This window comes from Phycodurus eques, chromosome 12, assembly GCF_024500275.1.
Source record: "Phycodurus eques isolate BA_2022a chromosome 12, UOR_Pequ_1.1, whole genome shotgun sequence".
Classification (NCBI taxonomy): Eukaryota; Metazoa; Chordata; class Actinopteri; order Syngnathiformes; family Syngnathidae; genus Phycodurus; species Phycodurus eques.
In genome coordinates, this window is record NC_084536.1 from 7,859,534 (window position 1) to 7,873,783 (window position 14,250).

At 43.8% G+C, this 14,250-nt stretch overlaps 1 protein-coding gene across 4 annotated transcripts in view; it reads right to left on the reverse strand.

Moving 5' to 3' along the window:
* The window catches only part of sema5ba (sema domain, seven thrombospondin repeats (type 1 and type 1-like), transmembrane domain (TM) and short cytoplasmic domain, (semaphorin) 5Ba), a 131,039-nt gene that overhangs the window by 4,544 nt on the left and 112,245 nt on the right, over positions 1-14,250 (reverse strand). For 2 of the 4 annotated variants that reach the window (XM_061692485.1, XM_061692487.1), the window contains 6 exons: positions 12,171-12,386; positions 9,917-10,087; positions 5,496-5,546; positions 5,076-5,213; positions 3,017-3,061; positions 739-944 (listed from right to left, as the gene is read on the reverse strand). In XM_061692485.1, the coding sequence (XP_061548469.1) occupies positions 739-944; positions 3,017-3,061; positions 5,076-5,213; positions 5,496-5,546; positions 9,917-10,087; positions 12,171-12,386 (827 nt within the window). The remainder of the gene's footprint in view (positions 1-738; positions 945-3,016; positions 3,062-5,075; positions 5,214-5,495; positions 5,547-9,916; positions 10,088-12,170; positions 12,387-14,250) is intronic. The other 2 variants (XM_061692486.1, XM_061692484.1) reach the window with 1 other exon arrangement.

The window sequence follows — 14,250 nt, forward strand, 5'->3', positions numbered from 1 at the left end:
TCTACTTGTGAGCGATTTCAGTTTGTTCGTTCATGTGTGTGGGCAGAGCATCGAGCATCATTTGTTCCCTTTTTAAAAATTCAGCCCCCAAAGCCAGTTTGGCGGGACCATTGTGAATATTGGTAGGCTTGTCTATGATGAGTAGACCCACACAAAAAATCCCAAGAAGCACTTGCCGAAAAGACACAGGAAGTCTGTCATTTTGTTTTGAAGCGGGCACTCTTGGGGTCATTTTGGCCATTTGCAGGGTTGTTTCAAAGACAAACTTGCAGTAAAGATTTTGTTCGATTGCTAGCAAATTTGAAGCGAGTATATTTAGACAGACGGATGGCACAAAATTAAGAAACATTGGACTTTTCATCATTGTATGTGGACTTATTAGGGTAGCAAAATCTGATGATTTGATACAAAAAGCAAAGGTTAGTAAGATCTTGTCAATGTTTTGAATAATTCAGCCCCCCCAAAAGTTCACAAAGAAAAAAAAACAAAAAAAAAAAAAAGAAATTGAAATTTGGTTGGCTTGTCTACCATGAGTAGAACTACAAACGTTTCAGGAAGCCATGCCAAAAAAGACAAAGAAAGTCTCCCATTTGGTTTGAAGCGGCCATTGTATGGTCATTTTGACCATTCCTAGGGCTCGTTCAAAGACACTTCTAGAGATTTTGTCCGATTGCTACCAAATTTGAAGAATGTATACGAGAGAGTTGGCTGATGCTAAATTGTGAAACCTTCACCAACCTTGAACTCCATGGGTGTGTACTTCTCGTTCTTTGGCGTGGCATTGCCCTTGTAGTTGAGGTGGTTGGGTGTGGTCGGGTGGATGACAGCCGACTCCTGTGACGGCTTGTGGAAGCGTTGACAGTATACGTAGACCAGGAAGGACAGGAGACCCGCACCCAGGAAGCAGGACACCCCGGTGGCGATCAGGTGGATGGACGTGAACGCTGCCCAGCGACGACAACAAACCATTCATCTTAAAGCGCTCGTTTGTGTTAGCGGGATTGCGCACAAATACTGAGTTAGAAGATATTTCCGAGACGACTGGTCCACTTTGTAGTGCTGATTCTTCTGAATTGTTGCACGTAGAAAAATGAACGTTTGTAAAATTATGAATCCCAAATGTGTGAATGGCTTTTCAGAGCACTCCATCCCATGATGGCGCTGTTATGGAGATCAAAGTTAATATTTGCAAAGCCAAACCTTAACCCTAAACTCAACCCTATTAACATTGACCACGAACACGAACCTCCAACCCTATCTCCACCCAGTCTTGTTTTAAGTACCTGAAAGCAATATTCAAGCAAAGGTACAAGTATCTCCACACAAAATAACTTTAGAAGTGAATTAAAGTCACCTTGTAGACTGTTACTTGAGTCAAAGTCAAAAGTATCTTACGTTTGCTTTACTTCAGGATCAAAAGGTAATTTTTGGATATTAAATGTGCTTAGGTATTGGAAGTATTATGTACTTAGTTTACTTCGTTGTTGTAATTCAAGATCTCTAAAAGTGAGCGAAGTTCGCCTGTGGCGACTGCTGACTTCGAGCCGGAAGGAACGACAGACAGAGCGACGCACTACCAGTGTGCCCATAAAAAGACTTCCTAATCACCTGCATCTCATTTGCATGACCTCCTGCTACCGGTAACCCAAGCACATCAGTTGGGGCAGGACTATTTTCTGCACTCTCGCATTTGGTTAAACCACACCTAGTATGCAACTAGTCTCTCGCGCTGCCTCACCCCCCCAGACATCTGGGTTTTAGCCTGTTTTCCTGCCGCTTCTCTCCTCCCACCGCTGAGGATAACCACATCTACCTGCGACGCTTCATTTCACGGAATAGACTCTCCTATTGTTTAAAGTATCATTGTATAGCATGATATCATGTGATTAACGTTGCCCGCTCGGCATCCGTTGCAGTCTGGCCATCCTGGATGGGGGATCCCTCCAAATGAGCTTTCCTTGCCTGGTTGGGGATGGCGTTGATTTTTTGGGAACTGTGGGCTGATGAAGCCCTTTGAGACACATTTTTGTGATCAATGGCTCTCTATAAATAAACTTGACCTGATTATTTTGTGCTCCGCGTTTCAGGCATTACGCCAACGAACAATTTCTTTGGATTATATTTTGTAGTAACGAGCACATTTACTCCGTTACATTTGCATAAATAATTTTTGGGGATGAATTGTACTTGTGCCGCCAGCGGTGGACGACTGGTTAGTACATCTGCCTCACAGTTCTGGGGACCGCTGTTCAATTCCCGGCCCCACCTGTGTGGAGTTTGCATGTTCTCGCCGTGCCTAGGTGGGTTTTCTCCGGGAAGACATGCGTGGTAGGTTGATTGAGGACTTTAAATTGCCCGTAGGTGCGAATGTGAGTGCGAATGGTTGTTAGTTTCTATGTTACCTGCGATTGGCTGGCGACCGAATAAAGTTTCATTTTGTTATGGTTTCCGTTGATGTGGCATTGTTGGGAAATATCTAACTTTATTATCCGTCATTCACCAGTTAATCAGTTACTTTTTTCCCACTGAATAATGAAATACTCAAGTAATTATTTGGAGGACTACTTTTTACTTACTTCACTTGAGTCATACTATTCTAAAGTAACAGTATTCTTACCTTGCGTACAATTTCTGACTACTCCACCCATCTCAAAGTAACAAATACTGTATCGGAGTAAAAGTATACCTTTTATTTCATAAAGCCAGTGGAGTAAAAGTGAATGTTGCCAGTAATATAAAGAGTAAAATACAGACACATGAAAACTACCTAAGTACAGTTACAAAGTATTTGTACTGGGTTACATTACAAGAATATCCCCAACCCTACTAACCACAACTTCTAACCCTAACCCTACTCTCCGGTAACCCAAACCTACAAAACTAACTCTTGTGCAGATTAACTAGAGTGAGGACGGAGACTACATGCACACGACGATGTACATGTATGTAGCATGCGCGAGAACACGTGCGTGATGGGAGGTGGGGAAGCTTCTGGAACCACAGCTAATCCACTTACCTCCGCAGTGTTGGTCCTTGTCAAAGCCTGATGCAGGGAGGATGACTGCAGAGAGGAAGACAGGAGCACACGGTCAGACACACACACATGCACATGCGTCGAACAACAACAGAGGCGCGAGGGGAACGCGCATGCAACGATGACGGTGGCAGTGAAGAGGTTTGCTCCATGGAGACAAAACAACAACAAGACACAAGACAACTTGTTTGGTGGCGCGTCTCGGTGTCGTTACAACACAAAATGTATCTGATGAGGCCGTGAAGGATTACAACCTTCTAAAGAGATTAAGTCGGCGAAACCTGATGGATGAAGAAGTCTGTGTATGTGTGTGGGCGGGAGAGAACAAGACAGTGGCTCGAGTAAAGTTTAAAACTCAAAGAGCATTGGCTCTTGTCAGTTACTTAAAAACTTCACGCTTTCAGAAACCTAAGAGAAATAACCCTAATTTACTAATTCTAACTCCTACTAACGTGACAACTATCCTTCACTCCTAAACCTAGTCCCTAACTCTCACCCTACTAATCCCAATTCCAGACATTAACCCTAGCCCTACTAATGGGAACTCCTAATGCCCACCCGTACTAATCCTAATTTATAACCTAACCTAAACTTGACTAATCCCAACCCCCTTTTTAACCCTATTAACCCTAACTAAAACCCTAGTAACCCTAATTCTACCCATACAGTGCCCTCACATTTATCTGTTCTTGGCAATCGTGACACTGGGAAGGGTGGTGTTGGGAGCAGACCAGCGTCATCCTTGCTGCTGTCACCACAGGACTGTGACTGTTGTTGATATGGCTCGTTGTTGTGCCCATTGTTCTTCTTGTTGTTTCTTTCTCGATCTAACCTCCTTCCCTCAACTCTTGTCTCTCCGTCTCAAATCAACTGGCCTACGCAGACGGTCGCCCCACAGAACTTGAGTTCGGTTTGAGGTTTCTTCCATAGAGGGAGTTTTTCCTTGCCTTTGTCGTCACATGCTTGCTCATGTGGGGTCCAGTTGGTTTTCATATTTACATACATATAATTTATGATGAGTGTGGTTCTTGACCTGCTCAATGTGGAAAATGCTTTGAGATAACCTCTGTTTAGATTTGGTGCTGTATAAATAAAATTGATTTAACCATGACCCGTAACCCTACTAATCTTAATCCCTAACATGACTAACCATACCAACCCTAATCCGTATGATAAACCCAAACCGTACACTGAACCATAACCCCTCACTCTATCCCTAACCCCAGCAGTTACCTCCCTTACTGTACCCAACCCGAACCCGACTACCCCTAACCCTACTAATCCTAACCACAGAGCCCTAACCCTTACCATGGCCCGACTACCCTTAAACCCTAACCCGAAGCCCCACTAACCCAAACCTAACTGTAGGAATCAGGGTCCATAATGTGTTCTTGAGTGAAGACAGTAAATAGTAACCAAATACTTAAAAGTAATCAGAGTACTTTTATTAACACGAGCCTGCTATGTACAGTAATTCGTGGCTGTGCATCCATCCGTCCATCTTCTGAACCACATTCGCATAATTTAGACTCTTCAATTAACCTTGGATGCACGTTTTTGGGATGTGGGAGGAAACCAGAATACCAGTAGAAAAACCACGCAGGTGGAGGGAGAACATGCAAACTCCACACAGGTGAGATCGGATTTGAACCCAGGTCCTCAGAACTGTGAGGTAGATATGCTAACCAGTTGTCCACCATGCCGCCCTCGTGGCTGTGCAGTACATTCAAAATAGTCATCAACTTCAACACCAATGGGGAGTACCCACAGAATTTTATGTGTTGTTAATATTATGAATGTTTAAGAGTCTAAAAAGTGTTTGGTGTTTAAGAGTATGGTAGAGGTTAATAAGAGTGTGGGAAACAATATGTGCAGGACTGGGGAGATTCATACAGCACCCTCGTGATAAACGAGGGATTACTGTACTGCTAAAAATTGGGCATACAATCATAATGCTACATTGTTAATGAAGCAGTTTGGAAGTATTTTTGGTCTCAAAGCTGAATCAGCGTCTCAATTTAAAGACAAGTTGCTGACTCACTAGGTATTTCGTTGCAGTCCCTCCACTGAGTGGCATTGCCCACGCAGGGGGAGCCCCCGGCACTACCGCACGTTCGGGTCCTCATCTGCACCCCGGAGTCGTCGCAGGCTGACCACAGCGACCAGGCCATCCAGCCACCTGGACACAAACAACATCACTGCAAAGACCAAACCCAGATCTGTGCACCCACTTGAGGAAAGAAAAAGCTCCCCATGAAGCCAACAGACACAGCACAAGGGTTTGGGATGTGAAATCTGTGTTCAGCGCACACTGGAGAAGATGAGTAGGCGGAAAACGAAACCTCGAAACCGACAGGGAAAAAGAGCGACATTCAAACTGCGCTGAAATCAAATCAGAGAATGTTTTCTGTTTTTGTGGAGTGAGCAGAAGCAGACCGGAGGAGGAGGAGGATATGTTTACCTCCACCGTCAGCCTGGACCTCCATCTGCTCCCTTGGGGCCCAACACGCATCTAGACACACACACACACACACACAAGACGGCACTGTAATGCCTCACCTGTGCATCTAATCCCACATTTCATCAGCCACAACAGTGGAAAGCGATTCAAATGCTGTTTTAATGTATAGATGTCAAAGGGACACATCATGAACTACAGTGGACAGCTAGTTCAAATCTGTTTTATATGCATTCAAGTTTTAATGTCAAAGCTGTGTCTCAGTCACCGCAGCGGATAGCTATTCAAAACAGCTTTTTTTTCTTCAAAATGCATAAATCTTGAAGTCGAAGTTGCACACTAGTCACTACAGTAAATAACTTGTCACAGTTTTTCTCTATGCATGGTGCTTAATGTCAAAGTTGAGCGTCGGTCACTACAGTGGATGGCTACTGACATGAATTTTGATGTCAACGCCGTACATCAATCAGTCACGACAGTGAAGTTATTCAACGAGCTGTTTTATTTTATATAGACTAAAGTTAAAGTTGCACATCAGTCGCTACGGTGGACAAAAACACTTTTTATATGCAGGTACAGTGGGTACAGAAAGTATTCAGACCCCCTTACATTTTTCACTTTTTCTTATACTCCACCCATTTGCTAAAATCATTTCAGTTAATTTTTTTCCCCTCATTAATGTACACACAGCACCCCATATTGACAGACAAAAAAACCGAATTGTTGAAATTTTTGCAGATTTATTAAAAAAGGAAAACTGAAATATCACACAGCCATAAGTATTCAGACCCTTTGCTGTGACACTCATATTTAACTCTGGTGCTGTCCATTTCTTCTGATCATCCTTGAGATGGTTCTCCACCTTCAGTGGAGTCCAGCTGTGTTGATTATACTGATCGGACTTGATTAGGAAAGCCACACACCTGTCTATATAAGACCTTAAAGCTCACAGTGCGTGTCAGAGCAAATGAGAATCATGAGGTCAAAGGAACTGCCTCAAGAGCTCAGAGACAGCATTGGGCCAAGGCACAGTTCTGGCCAAGGTTACAAAAAAAATCTGCTGCACTTAAGGTTCCTAAGAGCACAGTGGCCTCCCTAATCCTGAAATGGAAGACGTTTGGGACGATCAGAACCCTTCCTAGAGCTGGCCGTCCAGCCAAACTGATCAATCGGGGGAGAAGAGCCTTGGTGAGAGAGGTAAAGAAGAACCCAGAGATCACTGTGGCTGAGCTCCAGAGATGCAGTCTGGAGATGGGAGAAAGTTTTAGAAAGTCAACCATCACTGCAGCCCTCCAGCAGTCGGGGCTTTATGGCAGAGTGGCCCGACGGAAGCCTCTCCTCAGTGCAAGACATGAAAGCCCGCATGGAGTTTGCTAAAAAACACCTGAAGGACTCCAAGATGGTGAGAAATAAGATTGTCTGGTCTGATGAGACCAAGATAGGACTTTTTGGCCTTTATTCTAAGCCGGATGTGTGGAGAAAACCAGGCACTGTTCATCACCTGTCCAATACAGTCCCAACAGTGAAGCATGGTGGTGGCAGCATCCTGCTGTGGCGGTATTTTTCAGCTGCAGGGACAGGATGACTGGTTGCAATCGAAGGAAAGATGAATGCGGCCAAGTACCAGGGATATTCTGGACAAAAACCTTCTCCAGAGTGCTCAGAACCTCAGACTTTGCCGAAGGTTCACCTTCCAACAAGACAATGACCCTAAGCACAGAGCTAAAATAACGAAGGAGTGGCTTCAGAACAATTCCGTGACTGTTCTTGAATGGCCCAGTCAGAGCCCTGACTTAAACCCAATGGAGCATCTCTGGAAATACCTGAAAATGCCTGCACACCAACGTTCACCATCCAACCTGACAGAACTGGAGAGGATCTGCAAGGACGAAGGGCAGATGGTCCCCAAATCCAGGTGTGAAAAACTTGTTGCATCATTCCCCAAAAGACTCATGGATGTATTAGCTCAAAAGGGTGCTTCTACTAAATACTGAGCAAAGGGTCTGAATACCTATGGCTGTGTGATATTTCAGTTTTTCGTTTTTAATAAATCTGCAAAAATTTCAACAATTCTGGTATTTTTTGTGTCTCAATATGGGGTGCTGTGTGTACATTAATGAGGAAAAAAATGAACTTAAAAATGATTGTAGCAAATGGCTGCAATATAACAAAAAGTAAAAAATTAAAGGGGGTTTGAATACTTTCTGTACCCACTGTAGCTTGTACTGCCATCGTATACCACTGCACACAAACATCCACACCGTCCCAAAATCCTACTCAATTGCTAATTTAATACGCTAAAAAAAATAAAATCGTTAATTCATTACAGCGCCATTGATTAAAATGGCCATGCCCGAAAAGGCACAGGAAGTCTGCCAATTTGCTTTAAACTTGCCATTTTATGGTCATTTTGGTCATTTGTAGGGTCCTTCCAATTTTGCTGAAATTCAGTGGTAGACCCACAGAAACCTTTTAAGAAGCCATGCTGTAAAACACATAGGAAGTCTGTCATTTTGCCACAGTATGGCCATTTTAGAAATTTCCAGGTGTTGTATATGAGACCGATAGGTGACGCCACATTACAAAGCTTTAGAATTTTTACAATTGCTTGTGGGCGGCGTACGGCAGTGAAGTTTGATAATTCACCATAAATGTAAAACTTCAATAACTCAACCCCACGAGGGCAGATCGTAACCAAACAGAAATACATCATTTGTGGTGGGGAAATCGTTCCAGTTTAAAGATGCAATGTTGAAGAAAAGAAATTATCTTGCCAGCTCTTTCACGCGGATAGGCCGCTCACACGCAGGAAAGCTAGCGAAACTTCCAAGTGCGGCAAATGGAGCGGAAAAGGCAGTTTGTGTTGCCTCATTGTCATGCACACGCACGCACACACGTACAGAAGAGGAGACACACTAGGCTCGCAAATTGTCCTCCGAGGGGCCGGCAAGACGGAAAAGTTGCGAATGATGATCAGTGCCCGAATAATGTGACAAAAAGCCCCAGGCATGGAGCCATCAGGGAAAACGTGAACTTGACGTGATTTTAGCAAATGGCTGCAATATAAGAAAGAGTGAAAATTTTAAGGGGGTCTGAATACTTTCTGTACCCACTGTATGCATGATGCTTAATGTCAAAGTTGTGCGTCAATCACTACAGTATACAGATATTAATTTTTTCTTTAGGCTTGAGTGTTGATGTCAATGTTGCACATCAGTCACTACAGAGTACACCTACTCAAAAGCTGTTGTGTCGATATAAGCATATATCTGTATGTCAAAGTTGTGAATCAACCACTACAGTGGACAGATATTCAAAAACTGTTTTCTTGTATGTGCATCAGTCACTACAGTGGCCATGTATTCAAAAAAGCAGTTTCCTTCTATATGCCTTGACTTCAAGGTTGCGTCTCAATCACTACAGTGGACCACGAATTTGTCCTGCCACCCTTCATCACCGTTTATTGATGGCCACGACTGACAGCCAGAGAGACTTGATGGCTGATTAGCAAATGGTCGCTGCAGCGTGCTAGTCCATGTAGCGAACGGTCGATTGACAGGATGCCAGAGAGCGAAACGCCGATCAAAGGCGACCGATTAGCATCTCGGCGCAGGCGGGTGAAACGACAGGAAGTCATTTACCTTTTTTTCCGCTCCAAGTTGGTAATTATGGAGGCGGGGGGGGGGAGGAGTGTGACGGAGGGCGTGTGCCCTGATTGGCAGGCGGGATCATTCCAACTGAAAAGCACCCGGGGGGGAAAAAAAAAAAACAACACTTGACGAGAGGCGACGGGACAATTTGAGCACAAGGCGTCAAACGTGTTGGCAAGAAAAGTATGCACACACGCATACAAACACATACACGCACTTGGCTTATTGTCCGTCCTAAGAAAAGAGTGGCCAAAAAAATTTATTATGGGGGGAAATAAAGTAGAGGAAAAAATCCACACACAAAAGAGAATTCCTGTAAAAAAAACATCCCTATAACAATATATTCTCCTCATTCATCCTGCTAATTTCCTTCTCAGGGGCACTGAACCCATCGCAACTGGACTGTTCTAGTTGAATCCGCAAAACAAAACTGTCCCAAAGACAAAGAAATCATAAAAAAGAAAATACCCTACAAAGACCTTTTGTTCCCATAAGAAGAAATGTCCGAAAAATTAAAAAAATAAAAATATAAAAACCCACCCCTTTTGGAACAAAAAAAATCCTTAATGAAAAAAACATTCCCAAGAGAAAAATCACCTAAAATGAAATGTCTCCATAACAGTAAATCAAAGCGAGAATGTCCACAGGAGAAAAAATGTCCTCAAAAGAAGAATGAATGTGAAAATCCCATAAAGAAAAAAATGCCCCCCAAAAAGAAGCAAACACTCAAATTTACTTTGCAGTTTTGGTGAATGTGGAGCTGCTATGCCTCACCTTGGCACGCGTGCGTGTTGCAGAGCGCCTCCTCGGTGTGCAGGCCCAGGCAGATGTTCCCCCCGGCTGCCGGCGGCGGGCTGGCGCACGCCCGGGTGCGCTGGTAGTGGCCGCCCCCGCAGCCCGCCGAACACTCGGACCACGGCGACCAGCACGACCACGCGCCCTTCACTGCAAGCACACCGCAGCACCAGATCACAACATGAACACAGCGCGCACACCCGGCTTACCACGTTGGTACTCCCCCGCTTTACTGTAAACCCTTTTAAAAAGACAAAAAAAAAAAAACAGTAAATGTGTCATTACTATACCAAAAGTCAATACACTATATCTTGCGAAACACCAAAAGACCACATTTTGCTGCATTTCTTGAAAGTATTTTTTTTCTCATGGGAATATTTTTCTTATGTGGAAATTCTTAGAATTTGTTTTAATTGCATCATTTTTCAAGATATTTTTTGTTATGGGATATTTTTTATTTTTATGAAGGTATTTTGTTGAAACTTTTTAGGATTTTTGTTATAGGGAGATTTTTTTTCGATTTAGGATGTATTTTTCTAATGAGAATATTTTATGTACATACTTCTTCTTTTGAGGACCTTTTATTGGGACATTTTTCAGCATATTTTGTCATAGTTTTGGGATCTTTTCTTTTCTGGGTTGCTTTTTTATGTGGATATTTTTTCCTTTTGAGATTTATTTTTTCTTATATTAAAACAGCGTTTTAATATAAGAAAACAAATATATAAAAATATATATTTAATATATTTTTATAATAGCAAACAGCCAACAGTCCCGTGGAGGTGCGCACACCACAGTTGAACTGTTGTGAGTTTTTTTTTTTTTTTTTAAGTCAGCTTGACAACTCAGCTTCTCCGAAGAACTCTCATCCCTGTAAAAGTGGTAGAGGCTCCTCCTCTCCACTACGAACACCCGGAAATAGTCACATAAGGGGTGGAAGGCACCATTATTTGGGAATCACTGCTCCCAAATTTGTATCTCACACACTCCTAGTGTTGCGCCCACCTCCGTCTTTCCTGTTAACATCCAGTCAGAATTGGCACACCCCCACTACCCTAAAAAAAAAAACCCAAACAAGTACATTCAAATCACAAAAAACAATACAAATGTGTTATTACTACATTAAACCATCAATACATTTTTCATCCGAGGCACAGCCAGGGGTGCGTGCACTGTAGTACATGTTGACGTGACCTCACTTAAAGCCACACAAACACGTCGTGCTGCGTTTTTAGGTCAGAGTGAGCGGTCTTCACCTAGACCTTCCAAGGAAAGTTTGTAATCATCGTCTGAAGGCTGTGATATACGACCTGTTTTCACACACACACACACACACACACACACACACACACACACACACAAACACACACACGGTCACGCACGCACACACACCAACACGAGCACCTTACTAATCTATATTGGCTCCATCCTTCTCCGCTAATCTCATCATCAATTACAATTTCGCAGCCATCCTCTCTTTTGTCACTGGCGCTGTCCTTGGCTGTGTGTGTGTGTGTGTGTGTGTGTGTGCGTGCGTGTGTGTGTGTGTGTGGAGCGCACGTCCAGGCGGGCCGTGCACATAATGCTCATTTCAAAAGACACCCTGATTGGAGCCCCACCCCCCAACTCCCCCCTTGGCGGAATGCATTCGAGGACAAATAGCATGGACTTTCTCACGAAATACTGAGTGGTGGAAAATTTTAGCATCCGACACCAGTTCATCAGATTGACACGAAATCTGGGATCTCTGTCCATCATGACAGGATGCACAAAAGCACAAAAATCATCATAGGACCTACTCGCCCATTTTGGTTTTAAGTGTTTTTTTTTTTTTTGGAGGCCATTTCCAGCGGTCAACCTCAAACCAAGTGGTAGAAAGTATTAACATTCAGCACCAATGCATTCCATTAACACAAAATCCGGCACGCATGTTCATCATGGCAGGATGCATGAAAATCTTAAAACCTGTGCTGTGGACTGCACAGGTAGTCAGCCATTTTGGTTTGAAGTGATAATTTTTTCCCCCAGGCCATTTCCAGTGGTCAACACGTGGTAGAAAATATTCGCATCCGGCACCAGAGTGTCTGATTAATAGAAAATATCATGACAAGATGCAAAAAAAACAATTGTAAAACGTCCGCTGTCAAAGGCACACATAGTCAGCCGTTTTGGTTGGAAGGTGCCATTTTCAGTGGTAGGATGTAGTACAATTTGCAGAGTTTTGGAGTCTTACCTGGACAGGCCTGGACGTTGCAGTCCTGGTACTCGACGGGGGACCCTCTGCAGGCCACGGGGGGGCTCTTGCCCTCCAGTCCGGCACAAGATCTCCGTCGGGTGCGGTATCCTTTGGAGCAGCTCTGCGAGCATGCAGACCAGGAGTCCCAAGAAGACCAGCCAGGGGCGCTCGACCCTCGAACTAGCGGGGTCCTCAGCAGCTCCTCCACCAGGTCTACAGGCAAAAACTGAGTCAATACAGTCCTACTACATACCTATGTTGTACTAAATAGTCCTAAAGAGTAATTTGAAATCCTACTTAGTCCTCTATAATCTTTTAAAATCATATTTAATCCTATTTAGTCCTATGCTCATATCTAGACTTGGTGGTGGAACTTCACAGTACAGGAAATCATACAAGGAAAAAGCTTAGCCAAGAAGAAGTGGGACACTGGGAGGACTGAGGAGAGGCGAAAGGAATACATTGAGATGTGACATAGGGCAAAGGTAGAGGTGGAAAAGGTTAAACAAGAGGCATATGATGACATGTATGCCAGGTTGGACACTAAAGAAGAAGAGAAAGATCTATACAGGTTGGCCACACAGAGGGAGATGGGAAGGATGTGCAGCAGGTACGGGTGATTCAGGATAGAGACGGAAATATGTTGACTGGTGCCAGTAGTGTGCTAGATAGATGGAAAGAATACTTTGAGGAGTTGATGAATGAGGAAAATGAGAGAGAAGGAAGAGTAGAAGAGGCAAGTGTGGGGGACCAGAAAGTAGCAATGATTAGTAAGGGGGAAGTTAGAAAAGCATTAAAGATGATGAAAAATAGAAAGGCAGTTGGTCCTGATGACATTCCTGTGGAAGTATGGAAGCATCTAGGAGAGGTGGCTGTGGAGTTTTTGATCAGGTTGTTCAATAGAATTCTAGCGCGTGAGAAGATGCCTGAGGAATGGAGGAAAGGTGTGCTTGTGCCCATTTTTAAGAACAAGGGTGAGGTGCAGAGCTGTGGGAACTATAGAGGAATAAAGTTGATGAGGCACACAATGAAGTTATGGGAAAGAGTAGTGGAGGCTAGACTCAGGACAGAAGTGAGTATTTGCAAGCAACAGTAGGGTTTCATGTCTAGAAAGACTACAGCAGATGCATTATTTGCCTTGAGGATGTTGATGGAAAGGTACAGAGAAGGTCAGAAGGAGCTACATTGTGTCTTTGTAGATCTAGAGAAAGCGTATAACAGAGTTCCAGAGAGGAACTGTGGTACTGCATGCGGAAGTCTGGAGTGGCAGAAAAGTATGTTAGAATAATACAGGACATGTACGAGGGCAGCAGAACAGTGGTGAGGTGTGCTGTAGATGTGACAGAGGAATTTAAGGTGGACGTGGGACTGCACCAGGGATCAGCCCTGAGCCCCTTCCTGTTTGCAGTGTTGATGGATAGGCTGACAGATGAGGTGAGACTGGAATCCCCGTGCACCGTGATGTTTGCAGATGACATTGTGATCTGGAGTGAAAGCAGGGAGCAGGTGGAGGAACAGTTAGAAAGATGGAGGCATGCACTGGAAAGCAGAGGAATGAAGATTAGCCGAAGTAAGACATAATATATGTGCATGAATGAGACGGGTGGTAGGGGAAGAGTGACGCTACAGGGAGAAGAGATAACAAGGGTGGAGGACTTCAAATACTTGGGGTCAACCGTCCAGAGCAATAGTGAGTGTGGTCAGGAAGTGAAGAAAAGGGTCCAAGCAGGTTGGAACGGGTGGAGGAAGGTGTCAGGTGTGTTATGTGACAGAAGAGTCTCTGCTAGGATGAAGGGCAACATTTATAAAACAGTGGTGAGGCCAGCCATGATGTACGGATTAGAGACGGTGGCACTGAAGAGACAACAGGAAGCAGAGTCCAGCATTGTCCTATATATTCCTTTGTAAATATACTTTGTGGCTAGTTCTTTGTATTATAATATATTCCCTTCTTGATGTAGTCCTATCTAGATAGGTCAAGGTCAGCCTAGAGATGTAGACTGTCTAGTCCTACGTAGCCCTATATAGCCCCATCAAGCTTTTATATTCCAACTAGTCATTTGTTGTCCTACATAGA